This window comes from Salmo salar, chromosome ssa05, assembly GCF_905237065.1.
Source record: "Salmo salar chromosome ssa05, Ssal_v3.1, whole genome shotgun sequence".
Lineage (NCBI taxonomy): Eukaryota > Metazoa > Chordata > Actinopteri > Salmoniformes > Salmonidae > Salmo > Salmo salar.
The window spans coordinates 50,394,125-50,419,884 of NC_059446.1; the positions used below are offsets into that span (position 1 = coordinate 50,394,125).

Below are 25,760 nucleotides of genomic sequence, written 5' to 3' on the forward strand. Positions count from 1 at the left end.
TTCAAATGTATTATAACGTGTAGGAAAGAACTTCTGATGAGAGCGTAACCTTGCATTCCGACACTCATAGTCATAACTCCAAATTCTCTGAACTTCTTCCTTGAACTCCCAGAAGTTCTCAAAGTTCTACCTCCAGACTACAGATGGCACTATTGCATCAGTCACTATTGGACAGTGTCTCCATGTCAATGCATTGAACTGATCATTCACACATCACTAGGATTGACAATGAGCCTTTATGGACCATTTACAGGCAGCGTTTACAGGCATTTAATTACCCTCACCACAAGAACAGACCTAGTTGCCTGGGTCAGCAAGTAAATTACATCCTCTCTCAAATGAAACATCCCTTTAGCTCTTCAAAGGTGTCATTTACCTTCAGCGAATCCTGTAAAAGTGACCACTATCAGTTTATGCTCAGAAAAAGTCCCTTGGCTTTCATTGGTTCTGCCAGATTGGTGTTCAAAATCAAAGGCAGACACATCATACACTGACCAGGGTATTAAAAACTGGGGGGAAAATCGCTTTCTCCACGTCGGCTTAGAGCTCCACGACCTCTTTAAATCCCAAAGCTGTCCAAAAAAGGCCATAAACTCAACGCTCAACTTTTCCATCAGTCTGCGAGTGAAATTATGAGACAATTGCTGCAACTTAATAAACAAAAAGCGATGGAAGTACCAGCTGACCCTGCACGGGTGAGCGAGAAACAAGACATTCATTTGGACCAGCCCGGGTCCGACAATCACAAATGAGTGTGGTATAGGAAACCAGACCTCCTTTTCACAGCATTAATATCTATTTTTCCCCCCTCAGTTATAAATGTTCACAGTGGTATAAAGTACTTAAGTAAAAATACTTTTAAGTACTACTTAAGTAGTTTTTGGGGGGTAGCTGTACTACACTATTTATATTTTTGACAACTTTTACTCCACTACATTCCTAAAGAAAATAATGTACTTTTTACTCCTTACATTTCCCCTCACACCCAAAAGTACTCGTGACATTTTTCATGCTTAGCAGGACAGGACAATTGTCTAATTCACACACTTATCAAGAGAACATCCCTGGTCATCCCTACTGCATCAGATCTGGCAGACTCACTAAACACAATTGCTCCATTTGAAAATTATGTCTTGAGTGTTGAACTGTGACCCTGGCTATCCGTAAACAAAAAACAAGAAAATTGTGTCGTCTGGTTTGCTTAATAGAAGACATTTTAAATGATTATTACTTTTACTTTTGATACTTAAGTACATTTAAAAGCAAATACTTTTAGACTTTTACTCAAGTAGTATTTTACTGGGTGACTTTTACTTGAGTCATTTTATTTCAAGGTATCTTTACTTTTACTCAAGTATGAAAATTGGTTACTTTTTCCACCACTGAACGTTCCCAGATTCATGAATTTGATTTGTCTGTGTTTTTTAATTACTGGCAGCCAGTCCGTGTGCTCTGGGTCTCCCTAAACTGAAATGACAGAGGTGTTCTCCCACGCCACCAAGCGTTGCAGTTACAGAGCCCTTATGGTGTCTGGGTAATTGAAGGGCGGGATTCACAGCTGGATCCAGTGTGAGAAGCAAAGGCCTTTAACCTCGCTGCTGCTCGTTTAATCTCCCGCTCACTGGAAAATGGTTTAAGCAGAGTGCTCTAGTGTTGCTGATTGCTCTGCTGTTGCTACTGGTGGGGTAGAGTGGCTGGGGCTCAATCACCATAAGTTCAGAGAAAGCTTACAGAGAGGATTTTATCATTATTATCATCATAAAAGTAATGAATCTGCCGTTATCATTAGCAGTTGAGCCAATGTACTGATAAGATTGGTCCTATACACAAAACCTAATAGAACCCAGGAAAAACCCAACCCACTGAAATGAGAAAATTTGCTCCAGACTGCAAACAATTCAAACCTTTATTAAGACATCTGGATGGGCTGACAGAGAAAAAAATAACTATAGTTATGATAAAAACATTTGATTTTATTTCATTTACAGACAAGGAAATGTCAGAGGGCCAAGCTGCATACAGACGGACCTGTCTAAGCCCTCTCTTTACATTAGCATTTACTATAGCCTCTTCTCTACTCACATCTCAGTCCCTGATCTCAATGCGGGAGCATCCTCTACCTGTCCTACATCTCAAATGTCACCCTATATCTCATATAGTGCACTATATTTGCTCAGATAGGGCTTGGGTTAAAAGTACTACACTATAAAGGGCACTATGTAGGGCGTAGGGTGTCATTTCAGACACAATCCTGCTCTAAATCATTTAAAAACAGGGGGAGGGGAGGTGGTGGTCAAGTCTGGAGGGAGGAGTGGAGGGTGCACAGCATTGAGCCAACAGAGCTGTCTTGTTGAGCGATGTAGAAGGGGGGGGGGGTGTAAGAGTTGGGGGTGGGGCCTAGGACATGGTGATGGACTCCAGCATCTCCTCCACGGCCTTCACGGAGCATTTGTTCTCCTTTGTCCCGCGACCGGCCAGCTGCATGACAGAGAAGAGAAAAAAACATCAGCTCATCACATCTTTAAAAGAGACCAAAGCACAGGGCTGGCTGAGGGAGAGCCAGCCAAGCCAAAAGACTAGCGCACACAGAGTGTCACGATAACCTCATAGCCCCATATCACGCTACACCACATAAGGTCGAAACTAAACCGAGTATACCAAACATTAGGAACACCTTCCTAATATTGAGTTGCCCTCAGAACAGCCTCAACTCATCCAGGCATGGACTCAAGGTGTTGAAAGCGTTCCACAGGGATACTGGCCCATGTTGACTCCAATGCTTACCACAGTTGTGTCAAGTTGGCTGGATGTCCTTTGGGTAGTGGACCCTTCTTGATACACACGGGAAACCCAGCAGCGTAGCAGTTCTTGACACAGACCGGTGAGCCTGGCACCTACTACCATACCCCGTTCATAGGCACTTAAATCTTGTCTTGCACATTTATCCTCTGAATGACACACATAACACAATCCATGTCTCAATTATCTCAAGGCTTAAAAAAACATTCTTTAACTTGTCTCCTCCCTATCATCTACACGGATTGAAGTCGATTTAACAGGTGACATCAATAAGGGATCATAGCCTTCACCTGGATTCACCTGGTCAGTCTGTCATGGAAAGAGCAGATGTTCTTAATGTTTTGTATACTCAGTGTATATAACTCCACAGCATAATGGGGCAACGTTGGAATGTCACACCAGCAGCCTGACAAACCTAGAATGCTAACTTGACAGAAACACATGAAGCACCATGATGAATACAGATTGGCCATGTGCAATTCCAGAGTGACTAACAGGGCCAAGAGAAGAGAAGCACCACCTGGAATCAAGGATGTTCCTGGCCTGTTGCAAAAAAGCTGTGCGTCTGTGTGTGAGGAGGGGGAGAGGTGAGAGAGAGGGAGAGCCAGGACGTCCTGATGACTCATTGTCTCACGGCCCCTCGCCTGGACAGCCCCAAACAAACTCATAAAGCACTGCTACTAATCTCTGCCTCCCTCTCTCCCTCTCTGTGTGTGTGTGTACGTACACGGGCCAGACTGGACTTCCTCTGTGACTCACACACACACAGCCCCTCAATCTCCCAATTAAACCACAATCAGCCCTGCTATTATCAGAACTCAGGAGGGGGTCCTCTCCTCTCAGCCCTGTCCCCAAACTACAGAGACTAACAGAACCTAATTTAGCCACGCTAGGCTAGGACATGTGTCCCCTGCAACAACACCCACAGGCACTTGGCATTAGTGAGTTGTGCGGTAGACTACGCCTCTGTTCTCATTATAATAACTGCTACTTGGGCACAGGGACAGCAGCGTCGAGGTAAGCTTCCTAAGACTTGAGAGCAGGGTTGGTGTGTGTGTGTCTTGTGTGCGAGTGTAAGGCCACATATGCTGCTGGGTGGAGAGCACACAGACAAGTCAGAGCAACGCATCGGAGGACATCTTTGGCCTTTTCTCAATAAAATCATTATGAAAACTCACTATAAACTGGGTGCTTCGAGCCCTGAATGCTGATTGGCTGAAAGCAGTGGTATATCAGACCGTATACCATGGGTATGACAAAACATGTATTTTTACTGCTCTAATTATGTTGGTAACCAGTTTATAAACAGAAATAAGGCACCTGGGGGGGTGATATATGGCCAAGATACCACATCTAAATGCAGGTAATAAACCCTACAGGAAACCCTACAGTATAGGCTATAAAAGAATGCGTGCGGTTTCGTACTTGCGGCCCATACGAGACCTATGATTCAACAAAGACATTCTCCAGATGCACCCTGTGCGTAAAGAGTGCGCTCTGTGTCGAGGTAGCACATTTTAGAAGCAGGCTGAATTAACTGAGGAAAATGATTACTCGGAATTTACGAGTGGCCTGTTCCGCAATTCACAATAATGTAATTCATTGCCGATCAAAGACAGTTACTTCATCATTCATTACTAAATATCGGTTACATTTTCTTAGAATTCTTTACATAATGGCGCAGCCAACCCAAACAGGTGGCGCAGTGCTCCTCTTGTTTGGGGAGAACCCTGGCATAGTGACCATATCTTGGTTAATATCCTGAGACTATTTGTTACGTTCCCAAAAAAATGTCACTCAAACAGAAGGGGGAACTAACAAAGAGTCACTGACAACAACTAAAACGAAACAGGTGGAGTTTCAGGAGGTGTTCTAAAAACACTCATTGGGGTGTCCACTGAAATTTGCATAGCAACAACAACTGGGACCTAAAAGACAGCCACCATGAGCTCCCCACTAAATTTGCCCACTAAGAGGCAAACAAAAGAATAACCCACACCAAACCTAAAGACAGGAAGCAAACCAAAAAGTTGGCACAAAACGAAAATCTGGGAATTCAGAGAGGATTGTTTGCGTCGAAATCAAAATAGGGAGAGCCAACTAAAGGTGTTAAACGTCCGCATCTATCAAGACAACTGGAGCACTGGGCCAGCACAAGTGAAACACCTTCCAACTAACGAGATGGCAACCAGCACAGGTGTAACACATAATGACTAACGAGTTGTCGGCAATCGATGCGCCCTGCGTGCGAACGAGCTATACGTGCTAAAGCTCAACCTCATAACATAAATGGAAAAACCAAAACCTGTAACACCTTCCCCCTTCAGACTACAAATATATCCTATAGTTGCTCACCACCAACAGAAAACAACTTCCATTGCACAACATAACCAACATAAACCCATCACTACTAAAAATGAGTCGCCTTCTCCAATATAAACATGGCGTCTACTGGCTGTCAACAATTAAATACAAGACAAAACAGCCACCTCAATTGTTTTTCCTTTTTCTTTCTAAAGTTGCCGAACACACAGAAGTTTTCGAAAAACTCACATATGCTTCTATAACTCTCATCCCCTTCGAACGAGCGCAACCAAAACAAAACTGGTCTCCAAAACGGAAAAATGTGCAGTCAAAATCAATTGTGAGCCAGGGCTACACACGGGCTAAATACAAAACGTATTGACTGCCCATCCTTGAAAGACAAAATCAGCAACCAAGTTGTCCTTACCACGGACGTTTCAAAGGGAAACTTCTGTAATATACATACCAACTTTCCTCTCTTGATTTTATTTAGTGGAATGGAAAAGAGTGGCAGCACACATGATCAAATCAAAATGGATTTGTCACATGCGCCGACTACAACAGTGAAATGCTTACTTGCAACCCCTTAACCATCTATTTCTTTAACTGCATTGTTGGTTAAGAGAAACTGGTTACCACTCGTTGCTTGGGGCAAAAGACCACCAGAACCCTGCTGAAAGTCAAAAGCAAGAATAGGTTGCAAAGATGCAACCGGTACAGCTTGGTTCGGTTTACCCGTCCGGTGGAAAACGCGACAGGATTTACAGTAAGACAAAGCATCCTGTTTCAGACCAGAAGTTGTTAAACAAAATACGGTCACACATCTAAATGGCCTGCCATACTACCATCATGGGCAAAGGGCTGCCTTAATCGAAGTTCACGTCGACTCAAGGGGACATTTGTTGTTGTTTGGCAAGGATAGGTGATTTGGAAACGGCATAATCTGCTCTTTCTGATACTATATAGACATCAAACATCTTACCTGACAGTGACTCTGTAGGAGAATTTGATAAGTAATTTTTTGGCACTCACTTTCATTTCCCTGCCTCTGTGTCAATTCCAAGCTGCGCTGTTCATCAGATTTTTCATATACAATTAACAATTGATACTATTGTCACACATCAGACTATTATCAATGTAATATTGTCTTTAGGGTAACTATTGTATGTGAAATTAGTTTGGCTATATACTGAACAAAAATAGACGCAACATGCAACAATTACAATGATTTTACTGAGTTACAGTTCCTATTTATTACAGACAGAAATACTCCTCAGTTTCATCAGCTGTCTGGGTGGCTGGTCTCAGACGATCCTGCAGGTAAACAAGCCAGATGTGGAGGTCCTGGGCTGGCAAGGTTACACGTGTTCTGCGGTTTTTAAGGCCGTTTGGACGTACTGCCTAATTCTCTTAAATGATGTTGGAGGCGGCTTATGGTAGAGAAATTAACATTAAATTCTCTGGCAACAGCTTTGGTGGACATTCCTACAGTCAGCATGACAATTGCACACTCCCTCAAAACTTCCGACGTCTGTGGCATTGTTGTGTGACAAACCTGCACATTTTAGAGTGGCCTTTCAGTCTCCCCAGCACAAGGTACATCTGTGTAATGATCGTGCTGTTTAATCAGCTTCTTGATATGCAACATCTGTCAGGTGGATGGATTATCTTGGCAAAGGAGAAATGCTCATAAACAGGGATGTAAAACAAACTTGTGCACAACATTTGAGAGAAATAAGCTTTCTGGGATCTTTTATTTCAGCTTATGAAACCAACATTTTACGTTGCGTTTGTTCAGTATAGTTTCGATGGGCCATTAGCTGTGCACTCTGACTGCCAGTGAATGACTGGCGGTGAATGACAGGCAGGATGGGAAAAAATGACATGTCCTCTTAAAACACAAATTCTGTTTGTGATATTAAGATTCTAACAACGACAGAGTAATTAAAAATGTTAATTTGTTTTGAGTCAATATGACGCTATCAGGACTTCTCTCCTCTGGGTCCTTTACATGTCAAAGCCGGACCCTTTCTTTCAGTTTTAAATGTTTAACGGCCTTGCCCCAGTCGCTTTGACCCCATTGTGACGCTTGCTCCCACAACACCACTCACCTGCCGCCTTTCCTCACACTGAGGTATGACAATCACCAGGGACAGCGGGTCATAAAAGCGGGAGGGTTGACACGAGTAGCCCTTTAAAGACCCCATCAATCAGTCAGCACAAGCAGCCAGGCCAGCCCTGCGGAAGCCCACAATGTTCCACAGCGGCTCCCTTTCAAATAGCCCAGTGCCCATTTAAAAAGGAGAAAAAAACCCTTCGAGTTGGAGTTAAGAGTCAAGTCAACCTTGCGCCTTGTCATTTTTCCTCTCACACGCAGGGTGGGGTCCCGCTGCTCTGCTGCCCCTGCCATTACCAGCCAACTTAAAACAAACACAGCCCAACAGGTTGCTAGCCGGGCCCACCGGGAGCCTCTTCCTGTTCCCTGGCTGATAAGGGTGTGGCTCTGGCTCTGTCTGAGAGTGGAGACCAAACACACACATGGTATTTTCCCTTGTGCATTTACTCAAAAACCAAATAGAAATACTTGAAATGTTAACACATTTTCCACACCCACGATGTTGAGCTTAACATTGTAAAGTGTGCCTGACTGATTGTTTTTTACACTAAGTGTTGTCAATCAAACACAGTTAAGTGTTCTTGATTAATCAACACCCAAAGTGTTAGATACTAGTGATGCACCGATGACGATATCCACGCTTTTCCTTGCCAAAAAGAAAAACGATACCGATACCCGATATTTAAAATTATAGCGGTCTTTTAAGCATTCTAGTACAGTTAAATAGTTAACATGGACGCAGCGGTCTAAAGCACTGCATCTCAGTGCAAGAGGCGTCACTACAGTCACTATCCGGCCGTGATTGGGGGTCCCAAAGGGCGGCGCACAATCATTGTAATTAAGAATTTGTTCTTAACTGATTTGCCAAGTTAAATAAAGATTAAAACACACACTGACCAAAAAGTTATTTTGTTTGCATTTACATATGTTCCCATTACCTGTAAAACATAATCAAAACCTATTTCTTCACTTACTTGCTGTGCTGTTTCGTTGTTCATTTGTTCAGTCCTTTCATTCTCAACCAGGATTTCTATGGAAAGTCGTTTGGGTCTTTGCGTGTCAAAGAATATACTATCAAACACTATTTGGCGTGTCAAATAAGCTTGTTGACCAATCAGGACCTGAATATGACTAAGTCAGATAATTTAACGAGTTCATACATTTTTTGCATAGTTATTACACATTGATTACACCTACAATGCTGGTCATAAAAAAAAGCTATCTAGATCATGGATGCAGACAATGATCTTCCCCCAAAACATAGCAAAACCACAATCTGTTTCAGTAGCTAGCTAATCATACAGTAGGGGAAAAAAAGTATTTGATCCCCTGCTGATTTTGTACGTTTGCCCACTGACAAAGAAAGGATCAGTCTATAATTTTAACGGTAGGTTTATTTGAACAGTGAGAGACAGAATAACAACAGAAATATCCAGAATAACAACAAAAATATCCAGAAATACGCATGTCAAAAATGTTATTGATTTGCATTTTAATGAGGGAAATAAGTATTTGACCAACTCTCAATCAGAAAGATTTCTGGCTCCCAGGTGTATTTTATACAGGTAACGAGCTGAGATTAGGAGCACACTCAAAGGGAGTGCTCCTAACCGCAGCTTGTTACCTGTAAAAAAGACACCTGTCCACAGAAGCAATCAATCAATCAGATTCCAAACTCTCCACCATGGCCAAGACCAAAGAGCTCTCCAAGGATGTCAGGGACAAGATTGTAGACCTACACAAGGCTGGAATGGGCAACAAGACCATCGCCATGCAGCTTGGTGAGAAGGTGACAACAGTTGGTGCGATTATTCGCAAATGGAAGAAACACAAAAGAACTGTCAATCTCCCTCGGCCTGGGGCTCCATGCAAGATCTCACCTCGTGGGGTTGCAATGATCATGAGAACGGTGAGGAATCAGCCCAGAACTACACGGAAGGAGCTTGTCAATGATCTCAAGGCAGTTGGGACCACAGTCACCAAGAAACCAATTGGTAACACACTACGCCGTGAAGGACTGAAATCCTGCAGCGCCCGCAAGGTCCCCCTGCTCAAGAATACATTTACATGCCCGTCTGAAGTTTGCCAATGAACATCTGAATGACTCAGAGGACAACTGGTGAAAGTGTTGTGGTCAGATGAGACCAAAATGGAGCTCTTTGGCATCAACTCAACTCACTGTGTTTGGAGGAGGAGGAATGCTGCCTATGACCCCAAGAACACAATCTCCACCGTCAAACATGGAGGTGGAAACATTATGCTTTGGGGGTGTTTTTCTGCTAAGGGGACAGGACAACTTCACTGCATCAAAGGGACGATGGACGGGGCCATGTACCATCACATTTTGGGTGAGAACCTCCTTCCCTCAGCCAGGGCATTGAAAATGGGTCGTGGATGGGTATTCCAGCATGACAATGACCCAAAACACACGGCCAAGGCAACAAAGGAGTGGCTCAAGAAGAAGCACATTAAGGTCCTGGAGTGGCCTAGCCAGTCTCCAGACCTTAATCCCATAGAAAATCTGTGGAGGGAGCTGAAGGTTCGAGTTGCCAAATGTCAGCCTCGAAACCTTAATGACTTGGAGAAGATCTGCAAATAGGAGTGGGACAAAATCCCTCCTGAGATGTGTGCAAACCTGGTGGCCAACTACAAGAAACGTCTGACCTCCGATTGCCAACAAGGGTTTTGCCACCAAGTACTAAGTCATGTTTTGCAGAAGGATCAAATACTTATTTCCCTCATTAAAATGCAAATCATTTTATAACATTTTTGACAAACGTTTTTTCTGGATTTTTTGTTGTTATTCTGTCTCTCACTGTTCAAATAAACCTACCATTAAAATTATAGATTGATCATTTCTTTGTAAGTGTGCAAACGTACAAAATCAGCAGGGGATCAAATATTTTTTTCCCCCACTGTATAGCTAAGTGTCATGTAAAATAACCCGGGTATCCTGGAAGAATATCGACCTCGTCCCGTCAGTAGAGGATGCCTGGTTATTTTTGTAAAATGCCTTCCTCACCATCTTAAATAAGCATGCCCCATTCAAGAAATTTAGAACCAGGGACAAATATAGCCCTTGGTTCTCTCCAGACCTGACTGCCTTTAACCAACACAAAAACATCCTGTGGCGTTCTGCATTAGCATCGAACAGCCCCCGTGAAATGCAACTTTTTAGGGAAGTTAGAAACCAATATACACAGGCAGTTAGAAAAGCCAAGGCTAGCTTTTTCAAGCAGAAATTTGCTTCTTGCAACACAAACTCAAAAAAGTTCTGGGACATTGTAAAGTCCATGGAGAATAAGAGCGCCTCCTCCCAGCTGCCCACTGCACTGAGGATAGGAAACTCTCACCACTGGTAAATCCACTATAATCGAGAATTTCAATAAGCATTTTACTACGGCTGGCCACACTTTCCACCCCTACCCCGGTCAACAGCACTGCACCCCCCACAGCAACTCGCCAAGCCTTCCCCATTTCTCCTTCTCCCAAATCCAGTCAGCTGATGTTCTGAAAAAGCGGCAAAATCTGGACCCCCACACATCAGCCGGGCTAGACAATCTGGACCCTTTCTTTCTAAAATTATCTGCCGAAATTGTTGCAACCCCTATTACTAGCCTGTTCAACCTCTCTTTCGTGTCGTCTGAGATTCCCAAAGATTGGAAAGCAGCTGCGGTCATCCCCCTCTTCAAAAGGGGGGGACACTCTTGACCCAAACTGCTACAGACCTATATCTATCCTACCCTGCCTTTCTAAGGTATTCAAAAGCCAAGTTAACAAACAGATCACCGACCATTTCGAATCCCACCGTACCTTCGCCGCTATGCAATCTGGTTTCAGAGCAGGTCATGGGTGCACCTCAGCCACGCTCAAGGTCCTAAACTTTATCTTAACCGCCATCGATAAACAGTACTGTGCTGCCGTATTCATTGACCTGGCCAAGGCTTTCGACTCTGTCAATCACCACATCCTCATCGGCAGACTCAACTGCCTTGGTTTCCCAAATGATTGCCTCAACTGGTTCACCAACTACTTCTCCAACAGAGTCCAGTGTGTCAAATCTGAGGGCCTGTTGTCCGGGCCTCTGGCAGTCCCTATGGGGGTGCCACAGGGTTCAATTCTTGGGCCGACTCTCTTCTCTGTATATATCATTGATGTCGCTCTTGCTGCTGGTGAGTCTCTGATTCACCTCTACGCAGACGACACCATTCCGTATACTTCTGGCCCATCTTTGGACACTGTTAACAACCCTCCAGACAAGCTTCGATGCCATACAACTCTCCTTCCGTGGCCTACAACTGCTCTTAAATACAAGTAAAACTAAATGCATGCTTTTCAACCGATTGCTGCCTGCACCTGCCCGCCCGTCCAGCATCACTACTCTGGACAGTTCTGACTTAGAATATGTCGACAACTACAAATACCTAGGTGTCTGGTTAGACTGTAAACTCTCCTTCCAGACTCACATAAAACATTTCCAATCCAAAGTTAAATCTAGAATTGGCTTCCTATTTCACAACAAAGCATCCTTCACTCATGCTGCCAAACATACCCTCATAAAACTGACCATCTTACCGATCCTCGTCTTTGGCGATGTCATTTACAAAATAGCCTCCAACACCCTACTCAACAAATTGGATGCAGTCTATCACAGTGCCATCCGTTTTGTCACCAAAGCCCCATATACTACTCACCAATGCGACCTGTATGCTCTCGTTGGCTGGCAATCGCTTCATACTCGTCGCCAAACCCACTGGCTCCAGGTCATCTACAAGACCCTGCTAGGTAAAGTACCGCCTTATCTCTGCTCGCTGGTCACCATAGCTACACCCACCCGTAGCACGCCTTCCAGCAGGTAAATCTCACTTGTCACCCCCAAAGCCAATTCCTCCTTTGGCCGCCTCTCCTTCCAGTTCTCTGCTGCCAATGACTGGAACGAACTACAAAAATCTCTAAAACTGGAAACACTTATCTCCCTCACTAGCTTTAAGCACCAGCTGTCAGAGCAGCTCACAGATCACTGCACCTGTACATAGCCCATCTATAAATAGCCCAAACAACTCCCTCTTCCCCTACTGTATTTATTTATTTTGCACCCCCAGTATTTCTACTTTGCACACTCATCTACTGTCAAATCTACCATTCCAGTGTTTTAATTGCTATATTGTACTTACTTCGCCACCATGGCCTATTTATTGCCTTTACCTCCCTTATCTCACCTCATTTGCTCACATTGTATATAGACTTATTTTTCTACTGTATTATTGACTGTATGTTTGTTTTACTCCATGTGTAACTCTGTGTTGTTATATGTGTCGAACTGCTTTGCTTCATCTTGGCCAGGTCGCAGTTGTAAATGAGAACTTGTTCTCAACTTGCCTACCTGGTTAAATAAAGGTGAAAAAAAAATAAAAAATAAGACAGTTCTTATTTGATTAATGGTGGTCGGACCCATCTATGTGAAGCTAGCCAGAATAGTGGACTTTGCAGATAGCCTTCAAAATAAAAGTACAGCATAATTCTACTATTTGTATTCATTTGCATCACTGTCAATGACATACTTTTATACTGAAGGCAAACCGCACATCCCACTATTGTGCCTAATCCTGTTGCTAGCTTCACAACACATAACCCGGTCTGGTTGAGCCTCACTAGCCAGATTAAGCTAGCTGGCTGCTTATAACGTTAGCTTTGGACAACAGAGTTAAGTAGCTGGCTAGCTATTTATTTTCATGAACTGAAGTTCAATTTCAATAGCCGATCAACAAGTGGCAACCTAGCTAATACTTACTCACAAGGATTCATAAATCATTGCTAAGAATAATGAAAATGACTGCAGTTTTTACTGGTCATTGTTTTCAGGCTGGTTGTATTGGTACCAAGCTAAAGCTAGCTACCCCAGAAGTTGCGGTCGTACAAATTATGATTTATTACCAACACGGTATTGTAAACACATCGTTCGTGGCCGGTGTTTTCTTGTTTGCTGACTTTTTTTGTACAGCTTTGACAGTCCTACTCTATTTTTTTTGACACGCAAAGACCCAAATGGCGTTCCATAGTATGTATGTTGTGAAGCTAATAGCAGTGACGCTATTACTGTCTAACTCCGGTAGGGCAACATCGGAAAAATAGCGCCTACTTGATAGTGTGTACCGGTGCTCGACCAGTCGGCGAAAGCCAACATCACCCACAATATGGCATCATTACGTCATGTAGCTTTGACATCGGTTTTGCACATCGGGCGTTAAACTAGACATCCGATATGTTCACAGATATATCGTGCATCCCTATTAGATACCCAACACCCCTACTACAACTAACAGAGCCATTCCGTGCCTTTGTGGTGGAATCCCTCCCAGCACTCCAGGAGGGAAAGACGGCGCTGAGTGTGTAAAGACTTGGGCTTTAGTGGCTCAGCGTGGTTCCACTCTCCCGACAGAGTCCGCACATGCAGAGCAAGGAACTGCTTATTGCATGTTTAACTGTAAATGCCTAAATAAGCAAATTTATATCACCCCTTATGGCAGCAAAGGGTTATATTAAATACACATTTATGCCAAAGGTGCCATGGCAACAGCGTAAACCGGTTTAGTCATGCCATCTGAGCTGTGTTTCACTTTTTCCGCTCTTTCCCCACGTATCCCCCTCGCTCTTTCCCGACCCTTTTCTCAGAAAGGTAGACCCATCATACCTCCCCGTCCCACCACTAGACATCTTTGTTCCACTCAAATCTTACATGATTCAACTGTGTGTGGGGGGAAATTGATAGCCCAGCAGCACACGTAAAGGCAGAGTAAAAAAAAAAAATGCACAAAAAAAAAATCAGAGCGGGCCTTGTGGTCTTAAGTCAACACAGCTGAAATCTACCCAAACAGTAAGACACTGAATTGAGGTGGACCGTCTGGACCCCCCCCGCTGGTCAAAACCATTCCCAGTACAGCCGTGGCCTCAGAGGGTAAGTAAGGTGGTTCGCATAGACCAGGGGGAGGATACAGTAAGAACTCAAGAGTATGCAAGGGATTAAGTTACTGCATAGCATGGGTAGGTAAACCTGGTCCTGAAGTGCCACTGCAGGATTTCGTCCCAAACAGTCATGCACCACTAGGGCTGTGGTGGTCATATCATTTTGGCAGCTGGTTATTGTCAAGACTGCCGGTCTCAAGGTAAATTACTGTTAATTAACATAAACATGTTAGGCATCTCCAGGCCTCCACGCATACAAGCCGCTGATGCGGGCCTTTGGAACATCTACATTCTACAAAAAGTCAAATCAATCCATTTTATATACCCCAACACAATAAATCCATTATTTATTTTTGGCAGGTCTAAAGAAACATTATGATATGAAGAAAATGTATTTCTGAACAACCGAATATGAGTCGGCCTACTGTATGTTATCTGGCTGTATGATGTTATGATTTTATTGTAAGTATAATATAATTGAACTAAAATAGAAAGGACAGTGCGCATATGAAGTGGCTATGTTGGGCGTAAAAGTGATCATTGAAACAGGTCCTATACTCTATATTTAGAGTTCGTTGTGAATGATTCAAACCTTAGAATGTCTTAGAAATCAAAACATATATGGGCTGCATGATGAAACGACAGGCTATGGACAATTTTTTTTTAATTGCTAAAAAACTTTGCCATTCCTTGCCTCAGGCTGCACACCCTGTTCTCTCATCAAGTGATCATATATCACCCATCAGACTATTCTCAATTAAATCTTCACTAATATGTCAAATTGGTTTTGACTTAGAATGGCCCATTATCAAATGGGTAGTGGAAGGGGAAAAAAAGACAAGTCATCCGTATGCACTTGGATAGCGAATGGAGGCCGCGTTCCTGCAGTTAAATCATGCCGGGAAGGCTACTCCAGTTTAATAGTGGAGCAGCTGAGCAATGCGCCTAAATATAGTAGCAGCTGGGATCCTCCTCTTTTTAGTGGCAACCCATCAAAACTCTGCTTTCACACGGGATTGCATATAGAAATGTCTGGACTTATAAGAACACGCATCAACCATTGTTTGAGGAACATACAGCCTCTCGCTGCGTGACAGGTAATACTCCGCCCAAACCCTGTATGCCATGGGCTCTCCAACTTGTGTTCCTGCGGTTACTCAAGTGTTCATTTGGGAAACCAAGTGAAATCTGTTCGGGAACATCAATAGTAACATGTTTTCACAACAAAACATATTTAATTAAACTGTTGACAGCTCCCCATCTCTGCTCGCCGGAGAAAGGAATGAAGGAGAGAGGAGGACATGGAAATGCAGTGGTGAGATATTCTGTAGCTAAAAAGGTAATGTACCAGCCAATTGATTATGAAAATAGAAAACAATTCCCTATTACTAGGCTATTCCAAATCAAATTCACGATGGCACAATCATTATTTTAATTCATGTTTCTTTTTCGGGCATGGGCTGATACATAGGCAAATGTTTATGCATAAGCTGTAATATATGTATGGGTGTCCTACATGCGACCTCTTTAACGCTTTGAATTAATCATCACCTTAGAAAGCGCTGTCCATTTAGTTTTGTTTGGCTTTGAAACAACATCCACAACGACCATGTTTTTCACTCAGTTTCAACCTGTTGTTAAACTTCTTTCTTCAAACTGATCATCACAGAGAGGTGACTTTTTTTTTTTTCCTAACAGTGAGTTTTAAAAGCATGATTGTTTTGATGAATATGGTCTCCGCAACAGCCCTAGGCACCACACCCAATTCTGCCAATAACCTCACCAACAGTGATTGGCTAGATTAATGACACCTGGTCTAAAGCAGTGGCAGTACAGAACCAAGGCTGACTACCCTTGTTGTATAGGGACAGTTAAGTTGAAAAGGCAAGTGGGAAAGGTCCCATGTGGCTCAGTCGGTATAGCATGGCGCTTGCAACACCAGGGTTGTGGGTTCTATTACCACGGGGGACCAGTACGGAAAAAAAGTAGGAACATGTATGCACTTTACTGTAAATCGCTCTGAATAAGAGCTAAATGACTAAAATGTAAATAGTGTAGCTTTCATTATTAAAATAGACACCTGGCGTAACTCACCTGATAGGCTCGGTTGATTTGATTGGTGGCCCAAGTAGCATACTTCACATTGGCCTTTTTCACCGTGGCGTTCACTTTGGGGCTGGCAGCAATGTGGCTTGCCGACTACACAGGGGAAGAAGAAGGGAGTGGAAAGCAAGGGAGAGAGGAAAGAGGAGAGGAAAGAAAGTCATATCAAAAATCGCAATAAAAGCATAATTGAGATGAATGTGCAACCAATTCCACCGTGGGCAGGACGAGAAAAAAATTGGCCCGACAACACGAAAAAAAAACCGTTAACAGGAGAGGAAAAAGTGAGTGCTTTATTTAATTCCCCAGCCCCCAAGGGCAATGTCACCTAATGGGCCCTAATTTCTACAACACCATAGATAGCCGGTGATGACAGGGCCCGGCATGTCTTCAGTATGTCTTCAGAACCCGCGGTGCTGTGGCGAGCGAAGCGCGATGTGAATCATGCTCTCTGCCCGCCCCCAGCTCCCCTCAGAACCACAAAACCCATGTCTTTCCCATGCTACTGCCATCGTCTCCGAAGTGCAAACCCCACTAGGCTTGAACGGGCAGCACTCCAAAGGCGTCCCCATGGACATGCTGAAACTTTAACTACACCCCAATCAACCTTACCACCCCCCCCATTTTTTTTTTTTTTACACGCTTTTGCTTCTGGATTTCTTCTTCATAACCTCCGGCTTATGATGTCAGCTCTGACAGACTACCCCAGAATGATGTCGTCCTCTGTGAGAAGATGCCGCTAGTGCTGTGACACAGCACTGGCTAACACTAACCTCACAGTGGTCACGGCTACCAACAACTCAGCTGTACCAGGTGCTCTGAACGACTAAGCTGAACCAATCAAATAGCTCTTCGGTGAGGAGCTGCCCTTTGGTGGTGTTCACGAAGCTTCACTGTCGCCCAGAATCAGATGAAATGGTCAGAAAGTCATTGCCTTGGCACAATCCCATGTCAGGAACTAACTCGCACTTGTCAAGGATTTCAACTCTGGACCTTGTGGACACTAACTTTTTTATGATCAAATTTAAACCTGAAACCAGCGTTAGGCCAAAATACAAGTGGCAGTGGATGATTTGACAGGGGAACATAAAGTCCTCTACGTAACTGTGTATGCCTTTCCTTCGCACTTCAGTAGTTGTGGTATTCAGACTTACCTTATGCAGGTGCGTAATGGGCTTTGCAGGCGTGGTTCCCTTGCGCGCGCTGAATAAATTCAATTCAAACCACTGAAAACCCTCCCACTTGCTGGCCAACTGATTTTCTCGTGGAGTTTTCAGTACATTTATCTAAAGCCATCCCTTTTAATTTTGTGTACCTTTAATCTGAATTGTCTCGACAGGCTCACTAAAATAGATGGAGAGAACGGTTCAGGATATTAGGGATCAATTAAAGTAAGCCTTGTAGGCCTAAATGCATGCATATTTGTCTCATTTCCAACACCAATTGCTAGATTAAAAAAATATTCTGATCTTGTATATTATTTATGGTTAGGAAAGTATTTATGAATAATTTTAAAGAACACCACACACAAACTATATTGGTGAATCAAAAATACAGTGGTTCGATTCATCCTGAAAGCGGACATATTCAAATTGTTCAATCCATAGAATATCGGAAGGTGAGAAAAGTGTACAGTAGGGGTTGAACAGTAGTCATTAAGTCCACCCTAATAATCCACACTAATCATGGAACTGTAATGAGAACAGTCCAGTCGTTGCAAACCGTGCGCCAGGCCCCAGGTTTAAACTGCTACGTATGATTCCATAATGATTCAAATAGGCTACATGTCCCAAATGATTGCGCAACTTGTAATACGTTAGTTAGCCCAGTATGATCCACTATTTCTAGCGATCCTCAGGAACAACCACACAAATGTGACAGAGGAAAGAAAGCTAAACTAACTCCGTAATGGAATAATGCAAAATCTAAGGAAAGGAACACTAGTGACAGTTCTAAATGTGGGTATAACTGACAGTGGCATGGTGAAATAGATCTAAAACAATTGTCATTTATATTTCCAATCCCCTTATCCGAATGGCTTACTCATCTACCTAGCGCTTACCAATGTGTCGAGAGAAAAGTGCATACAAAGATAATTACGTTCCATTTACGTGCGCTTAACTCGGGTCGGAATTACCCCATAGGTGAACAGGAATAACATTGGACGTTATTAAGGGATCTGAAGGTCTTGAATTGATGCTGCTTTTTAAGCATGTTCTGCGGCTAGCTAGCACCTTGAAGACCTTTTTAGACTTACCTCTTTCTCCATTTACCCTGAAAGTAGTGGAGCGGCAGTCATTTACAGTTTGAATTTGTTTAAATAACATTAGCTAATTTTAACCCCATTGACTACTTTAAGAAAAATGAAAGGGTAGTCTATAAAAGTGAAGCTATCCCTTCAAAGACCATGAACAGATCCAGTGGTTGTGCCCCTTTCTGGGTATGAGATGTTTTACCTGCTTGAACCCCTGTTGCAATAGAGAGAAAACACTGGAAGGCCTGTGTCGCTGCTCCTCTCTGCTCTGGCCATCCACCCGCCCTTATTCCTGCACTCTCCGTTTGTGTTCTTATGTCAGGACTCACTTACATATGATGCATTGGTGCTAACGGACAACTTCCTGTTTAAATAAATATGGAGATGAAAGGGGGGCATTTGGCGCAGATTAAATTAAAACGTTAACCTGGGCTGGGAGCTGCCGGGACTGACAGAGCGCGGGAGGGAGGCAGTCGCCCTCTCTTTCCTTTTTTCGTACTACCACTGCTCTATTTATTTATTTTAGTCATTTTGGTCATAAACATGAAAAAAGTCCCGTACCAAAGCTTAGAGGGGTAATATTACCAAAATAGAGAGCTTGAAGGGGCAGACTTTTCCAAGCCGAGGGGGTTTACCCACAGGTCAGGTCAATGCTTACTCAATCTGAAAGCTGGGCTCTGTGGTCGCTACACAAAGGCAGTAGCAGGCCTGCACATTTTGACAAACCACAGGAGAAAAAGGATGAGTTGTTGCTCTTTCACCCCCTCCCTCGCTCCTCTATCATGCGACGGTTAGATGTTCGAACTCACCATATACAGACCGAACAAGGCCCTCATGTTTCTGTTGTTCAGCTTCAGAGCCTGGGCAAAATACTTTCTGGACAGCTCCAGGTTTTCCAGCCCACCTTGGGTGTACTTCACCTGTGAGACAAGGCATTAAAATATGGGTATGAGGCGTGCCGACCGGGGGGCTTACGCAATGTCTACATGGCATCTGAATAAGCACGACATGACAAGCCGTGTAAACATTTTTGACATTCATGAGCGTGTATTCCCACTGACGTTAAGAGCAGCGGCCAGCTCCTCCATGTGAGAGAGAGCATTCACGTAGAGGGCTGGGAGAAAACATTATTCCATAGTTAGGCCGCTTGATGATGGACATGCAGAGAGTCATACCTACCTCAGCGTACTGCTCACAGTACAAGTGATTGTGAGGGTTGGTCATCATCAGTTCCTCCAGACAGAAAGCTGCTTTTCCATAGCTGTGGAAACGAGGGAACAATGAATAGATGGATTGATGACCACTAGCGATGGACATTTAAATCTTTCAGCTTTAAAATAGTAAGGGGGGAAATGTGCTCTATTTCATCTGTGACGTAGTCTACCCATTCCAATCCGAGTGTAAATTTGTCCGGCAGAGAAGTTCTACTGCTGTCTTGGTTTACTGTACATTTTGGCAAGTTTGAGTCGAGGAAGATGCATCCAACAAACTAAGTTTATTTGCAGACTAAGGGGATCTGGTGGCCTATGTGATTATGTCTATATTGGCGAAACTCTTCAGTTTTGGAAAGTGGAACATTGAAAAGGAGAGGAGCGGGGGTCTCCAGACACACAGGATCAATCTGTCTGTCTGTCTGGCGATGTGTTTTTCACTCTGGTAATGTCTAGTTAAATACCTTCCTGTGGTCAGCGCTACAGTAGAAACTGGCACACTGTGCCCTACTCAGATGAGATCACTTCTCAGCAGACTGCTGAGCTGTTGACCTCACGCTAATCTACAACCATTACACATCTAATACACAGTTTCTCCTTCAGGGGACCCGTCCAAGGGAATGCAAGTTTATCTCTCCAGCACACACTCAGACGCACACAGTCAGAATTACACAGTCCACACACACACACAATTTCCCACGCCTTGACAGACTAGATGAACCCAGAACACTAAAACAGGGCTATTAAACCAAATCGAACAAAACACAAAACCCAGCACTCAATTCTAGTGTAGGGAGAGACTGTACGTGATCCAGCATACGCTGTATCAGTGCTTGGAAATGTGCAGATAAACCAAAAATTGTGCTTGTGGTGGTGGGATCATAAATGACGCAAGATAAGGATGCAAATTTGTAGCCATTTCACTGACATGGAGGGAGAAGGGGGGGTGGGACACTCTGACGCAACCTGGGTGTATTGGCGGGAACAGACACACCCAAATGCTGCCTCGCACGACATGAAGAGACTATCGGCCCATTTAGAATCTGTTTAAAGGACTTCAAAAGACAGAGAGCAGCAGCATTAGAGTGGTAGGGGAGAGTGAGGGGCAAGTTCGAATGAGAGGGAGAGAAGGGGGGGGCAAGCGAGATCGGGGTATTTGGAAGGTTGGGGGGGCTGTTTACAATTACCACTTCCTCCCCATAAAGACTTTCAGATGTGCTCCTGAAGTGGCCCCGGCCTGCAGCGGAGAGAGGAGAGGCAGCCTCCATCACCAGGCAGAGCCCTGGCTGACTGCAGTGCCGCACCGTCCAATCTCCACCCTCCGACCATCATCACCACCACTCAGCTCCAACTCCCTAAGCCTGGGCTCAGAGACCACGCTGCTAGCTCGTGGTGGTGGCACTGTTAGTTTGACTCACACATTTGCTTTGTTTTCTTTGAACACCAAACCAGACAATGGTTGGTTTTTGGTGCTACCAACTGTAATACCACAGTTGGACTGAATTCCAGCCCAAACGGATCAAGATTCCTCCATTAGAAAGTCATCATGCGCCATCGGATGACCAGGCAAATCTGAACCGATAGACAGTAGTTAAATAAAGACTAATTCAACAGCACTACAAGCTCAGATGATTCCCAATGAGTCGAAGCGTCTAAGCGGTTCAACGCAACAATAACAGAAAGGCGCAATCTCAACGTTTGAATATCACTCAGCGGTATGAGGATTAGTTAAAAAAAAAAAAGGCTATTAATTACTGTCAATGTTTGAACACTGATGCCTGTCGAGCCATGTAACAATGTCAGGTGAGAAACCATGAGTGATTTGTATATTTTTAGCTGGCGGGGCGCTACACAGTGAGGGCAGAGGCGTTTATTTCTCTTCCCCTCTTCTCCATCAGCCTCTGGTTTTTCTGGCTCTGGAAAGAAAGTGCTATCAACTTCTCCTGGGAATCTCTCCGCAGCCACTCTCCCTCCCTCTCTCTCTCTGTGTGTGGAAAAGAGAGGCGATAATGCCATGCTTTCCGGAAGAGGGTGAGGGGAAAAAAGGGAGTTTGCAACCCAAAATAAAGAAAAGAGAGAAAAGAAATGGACACGCCTGTAGATAAGGGGCTCGGGAAGTGAATGGGGTGATATTACAAAAGTTCGGCTAAGCTGGGAGATAATCCGCTCACCCCTGGATTTCCTCCCTCTACTACAGCAATAAAGCCCCTCAAGACAAAAACATGAAATATCCAATAAGCAGCCCTCTCACTGCGCTAAACATTCCTGCAGACACTGCCCTCCTGCCAGGGTGACCGCAGAGCCGGTGTGCTGCTCACACACACACACACACCAGAGCGCTTACACACACAAACACACCTCCGTGAAAGATGGCTGCTTCCCTGACTCCTAAGTCCCCAAGACAACTAAGGAGGGATAAAAAGTGAAACAAACAAAACAAAAACATTTCTTGCAATGCTCTTGTCTTGGGAGGCTGACAATTACCCCTGGCAACAGAGATATCAGTAGGGGGGTTGTCTTACCCCCATATGTATGAGCGGGGGGCTTAGGGTCAAAATCCTATTACCCTCTCCATGTGACAAACATAGACAGGGGCTCAATGCGGACCCCTGGCTGAGTTAGGTATTTCAACGCCCCTCTCCATTGTGCCCATCCTAATATATCCCCTCTGGGATCAAGCCGTCAATTCAGCCACCGAGACTGGGAGAGGAGAGGAGTTACTGCTTACAGACACTCCCCACTCCGTCTCGCCCCCGAGTCCGTTAGAAGCTGACAGATGCCCCTGGGAGATATGATAAAGGTGCCGCCTCCAGGTCTTGACACCAGGGAGTGCTGGCACAGCACTAGAGTGAAAACACACTCAAATCTGGAACGGTCACAGGTTTTTCTCACCACTGGACTAAGTCAGTCAAAACGTCACAAGTCATGTAGATAATGAGTTAAATTAAATGTGATAAAGAAATGCAATGCTTACTCGTGCTCGTTGATGTAGAGTTCAGACAGCTCGTGCCACGCTTCCTGGTCACCGACGAACCTGTAAAACAGTGAGAAATGTAGGGAGTCTCCCATTGAGGATGCTTTTCAGCACCATCCCACCATGCTATTTAGAATCCTTATCAGCAAGAGGATCATCAACAATAACCACTCTAATGTATAGTACAATAGCTGAAATAGCCACGTTTGAAATCAATCCAAATCGTGGCATTATATAACTAGGCTAACATAGACAGACATGTCAGACAGGCAGAGCTCCAAGATGGGGGGTTAAGTAGAGTTGAGGGGGTCTCATGGACAGGTTGTGGCCCAGCCCGGCTCAAATCGAATGCAAACCCCCTTTTAATTAAAAAGACCAGGGGAGGTGTGCGTGAGGAGGAGGGCGTCCAAATCCCCTTGTAAAACACTACTCACTGCTCCAGATACTCGTTGAGCTCGCGGATGGCCTCGGCACTCTTCCCCTGGGCCTTCAGAATCGAGATCTTCCTCTTCCTCGCCGCCTGTGGAGATCAGCATCAACAGAGGATTAGTAAGGTCTTAGCTCCTCAAGTGTTTGACCGAGGAGAGGGGGTCTTCCTCAGAGCTCACGCAAATAAAAAGGGAGAGGAGAGAAAGGAGGAGGGTACGTGTTAAATGAGTTAGGGAGTCTTGGAACTGTGCTCAGGTGGAAGTTGGGGAGGGGGTGGGGTTTGGGATGTTGGTCAAAGCCACCCCCCTCTGCTCCTGGCCAAGCCCCCTGGGGATAGGGATCGTGAGTTCACAGAACGCCAAATCTATGGGGAGTGGAGGACTGTAGTGGTGGGAATCAGGATTTTACATTTTCTCTACGGAAACATCAGCCAACAGCGTTGATGTGAAGTGGTGATGTTCAGTACCAAATCATTTCAGTTAAGAGATATCTTCAAATTAGGAGAGAGATATTGACTGCATGAACCAGCCTTACTGAGCACTTTTCTGTTACAGTTCTTACACAGCGGTGAGAAGCCTCGCTACTTAAAATGCTGATGTCCCTAATATTATTGATATTGTTATGGGGCAACTTTAAATTGATGTGCCAGCATCTCATAAGAGGTCATGGTTAACTAGGCTATATCTGTGGAAGGAAGAACACAAATCATGAGTCAACATTTGAGAGTCGGCGTGTGAGCTTAGCGTCTGAGATATAGTGGTGAGTCATCCCCGTCTAAGTGGGGAAAACAGCGCCTTACCCCAAATCCAACGGCCAGCGCATTCAGAATGAGCTTCTGAAGCCTAGCTAACTTACATCAGCCTCCACTTGCCTTTTCTTTCATTTTGATGTTGAAGTGACCTTAAAGTGGATTGGATTCTCATCAATCTGAATCAGAAAGTATTACGTTCCTGCTGACTTTTCCAGGCGGCGTTTTGGAGGGTGTGTGTGTGTGTGTGTGTGTGTGTGTCTAACGGCAGGCTGCTGTTGCCATTAGAATGGTGCTGCCCTGCCTGCCACGGACCACTTTATTTATGGACTGGCATTTGATTGAGTGGGGCTTCCTTTCTCCCACACTCAAAACCAAAGCCATTGTGGGCTGTGCATGAGTCATGTCTGAGCGGCCATAAATCTGGGAATCCACTGACACCACCGTCACAATAAATCCACTTATTCATCACCCTGGGACAGGGACCTGCACTACAGCCTGGCTATGGTGCTTACTTAGACAACACACACTAAAGTCAGCAAATGTTATAAATATCTATATTATTCATGACCTGTATTATTGTTTGCCTTTGTTCTAAAATAAACACATACCATGTGAATTTCTGTTTGAGAGTGGTCCTCACACAATTAAACACAAGCATTGTCAAGAAAATATTATTCAAAAGGATTAGGATTGGGGGGGGTGACACCAACTACTTCTCTCCCCCCTCTGCCCATAAAACACATATCTCCTCAAAAGATCAAACTATTCTACATGGACCATATTCTACTGGGGCTTGATGCTATGTGAGATTAAGGAATTTATACTCACTTCTAACCAAATTGCTAACATATGTATTTTTCCCCGTCCGATACCAAAACTATGTCAGAACACCAACTTTCAGTGTGGATGTTGCAATTGTTGGCCTACCCCACACCCCTCTCTTTCCCCCTTCCTCTCTTTCTCTCCCAGTCCTTCTTTCCCGATAAAGAACCACTTGGGGCTCACTCTGAACATATGGAAGTTGGTAGCCCCAAAGGAGTCACACCCCGAAGGAGTCACACAGATCTTTATTAAATGCGGAGCTCTTCCAAACCGCTCCTCTCGCTCTCTCCCCCTCTCCAAACTAATGATCCAGACGAACCTGGCAGCAGGGATAATCCTGCCGTTGTCATGATTCTTTTTTAATTAGGGTTCTCCAGGAGCACTCAGAGCACTGGATTGTTTAAATCACCCCTGGCTCTCGCTGAGAAGGACTGACCACAACCCAGGCTCTGACTGTGAGGACTACACTGGACACCTAGATAGCCTATGTTATAATAGTGTTATATAACATACATGGAGGGAGAGATGGAGGGGTCGAGAATGGAGGGAGGAGATGGAGAGAGAAAAGAATACAGAGAAAAAGGGAGGGACCATGAACGACGCTATGTGCCGCTGTTGTGAAATAGCTAGTAGATGAAGGTATTAATGCATTAAAGGCAACAATAACACTAAACAATTCAGAGTAAAAAATGTGTGTACAGTAAACGAATAAACTATTACACAGATGTTTCAGATGCCTAAGAGCTTAGGGAGTTTTACTTGTATTACTTGGAACCAAAAAGTATACTAAGGCATCCAGGAATCAAATACAGAAACATTGTCAAAATAGTGCCTAAATCATATGGTTGCAAAAAGCCAATATTTTCAATTTCAACAGGATCTAGTATCAGCTCAGTAGAAAACGGAGTGCATCTTGACCTCCGTAAAAACGATCTTGTCCTACACTCTAATTGCATACAATTCCCGTTCAACCTCAGTAAGGGATTCTCAGTGACCTCAATTGCTTTCTCAATAAATACTAGCTATGTTTCTAC

The 25,760-nt window shown here is 44.2% G+C and overlaps 1 protein-coding gene across 1 annotated transcript in view; it reads right to left on the reverse strand.

Annotated features, from left to right (window-relative positions):
• Nucleotides 1–1,888: 1,888 nt before the first annotated feature.
• LOC106605058 (ER membrane protein complex subunit 2) overlaps nt 1,889–25,760 on the reverse strand; it is a 60,937-nt gene continuing 37,065 nt past the window's right edge. The window contains exons 6-11 of the mRNA XM_014200315.2: nt 23,159–23,244; nt 22,725–22,784; nt 19,719–19,800; nt 19,349–19,459; nt 16,277–16,381; nt 1,889–2,478 (exon numbers count right to left, since the gene is read on the reverse strand). Coding sequence (XP_014055790.1) covers nt 2,398–2,478; nt 16,277–16,381; nt 19,349–19,459; nt 19,719–19,800; nt 22,725–22,784; nt 23,159–23,244 — 525 coding nt within the window. The 3' untranslated portion in view covers nt 1,889–2,397. The remainder of the gene's footprint in view (nt 2,479–16,276; nt 16,382–19,348; nt 19,460–19,718; nt 19,801–22,724; nt 22,785–23,158; nt 23,245–25,760) is intronic.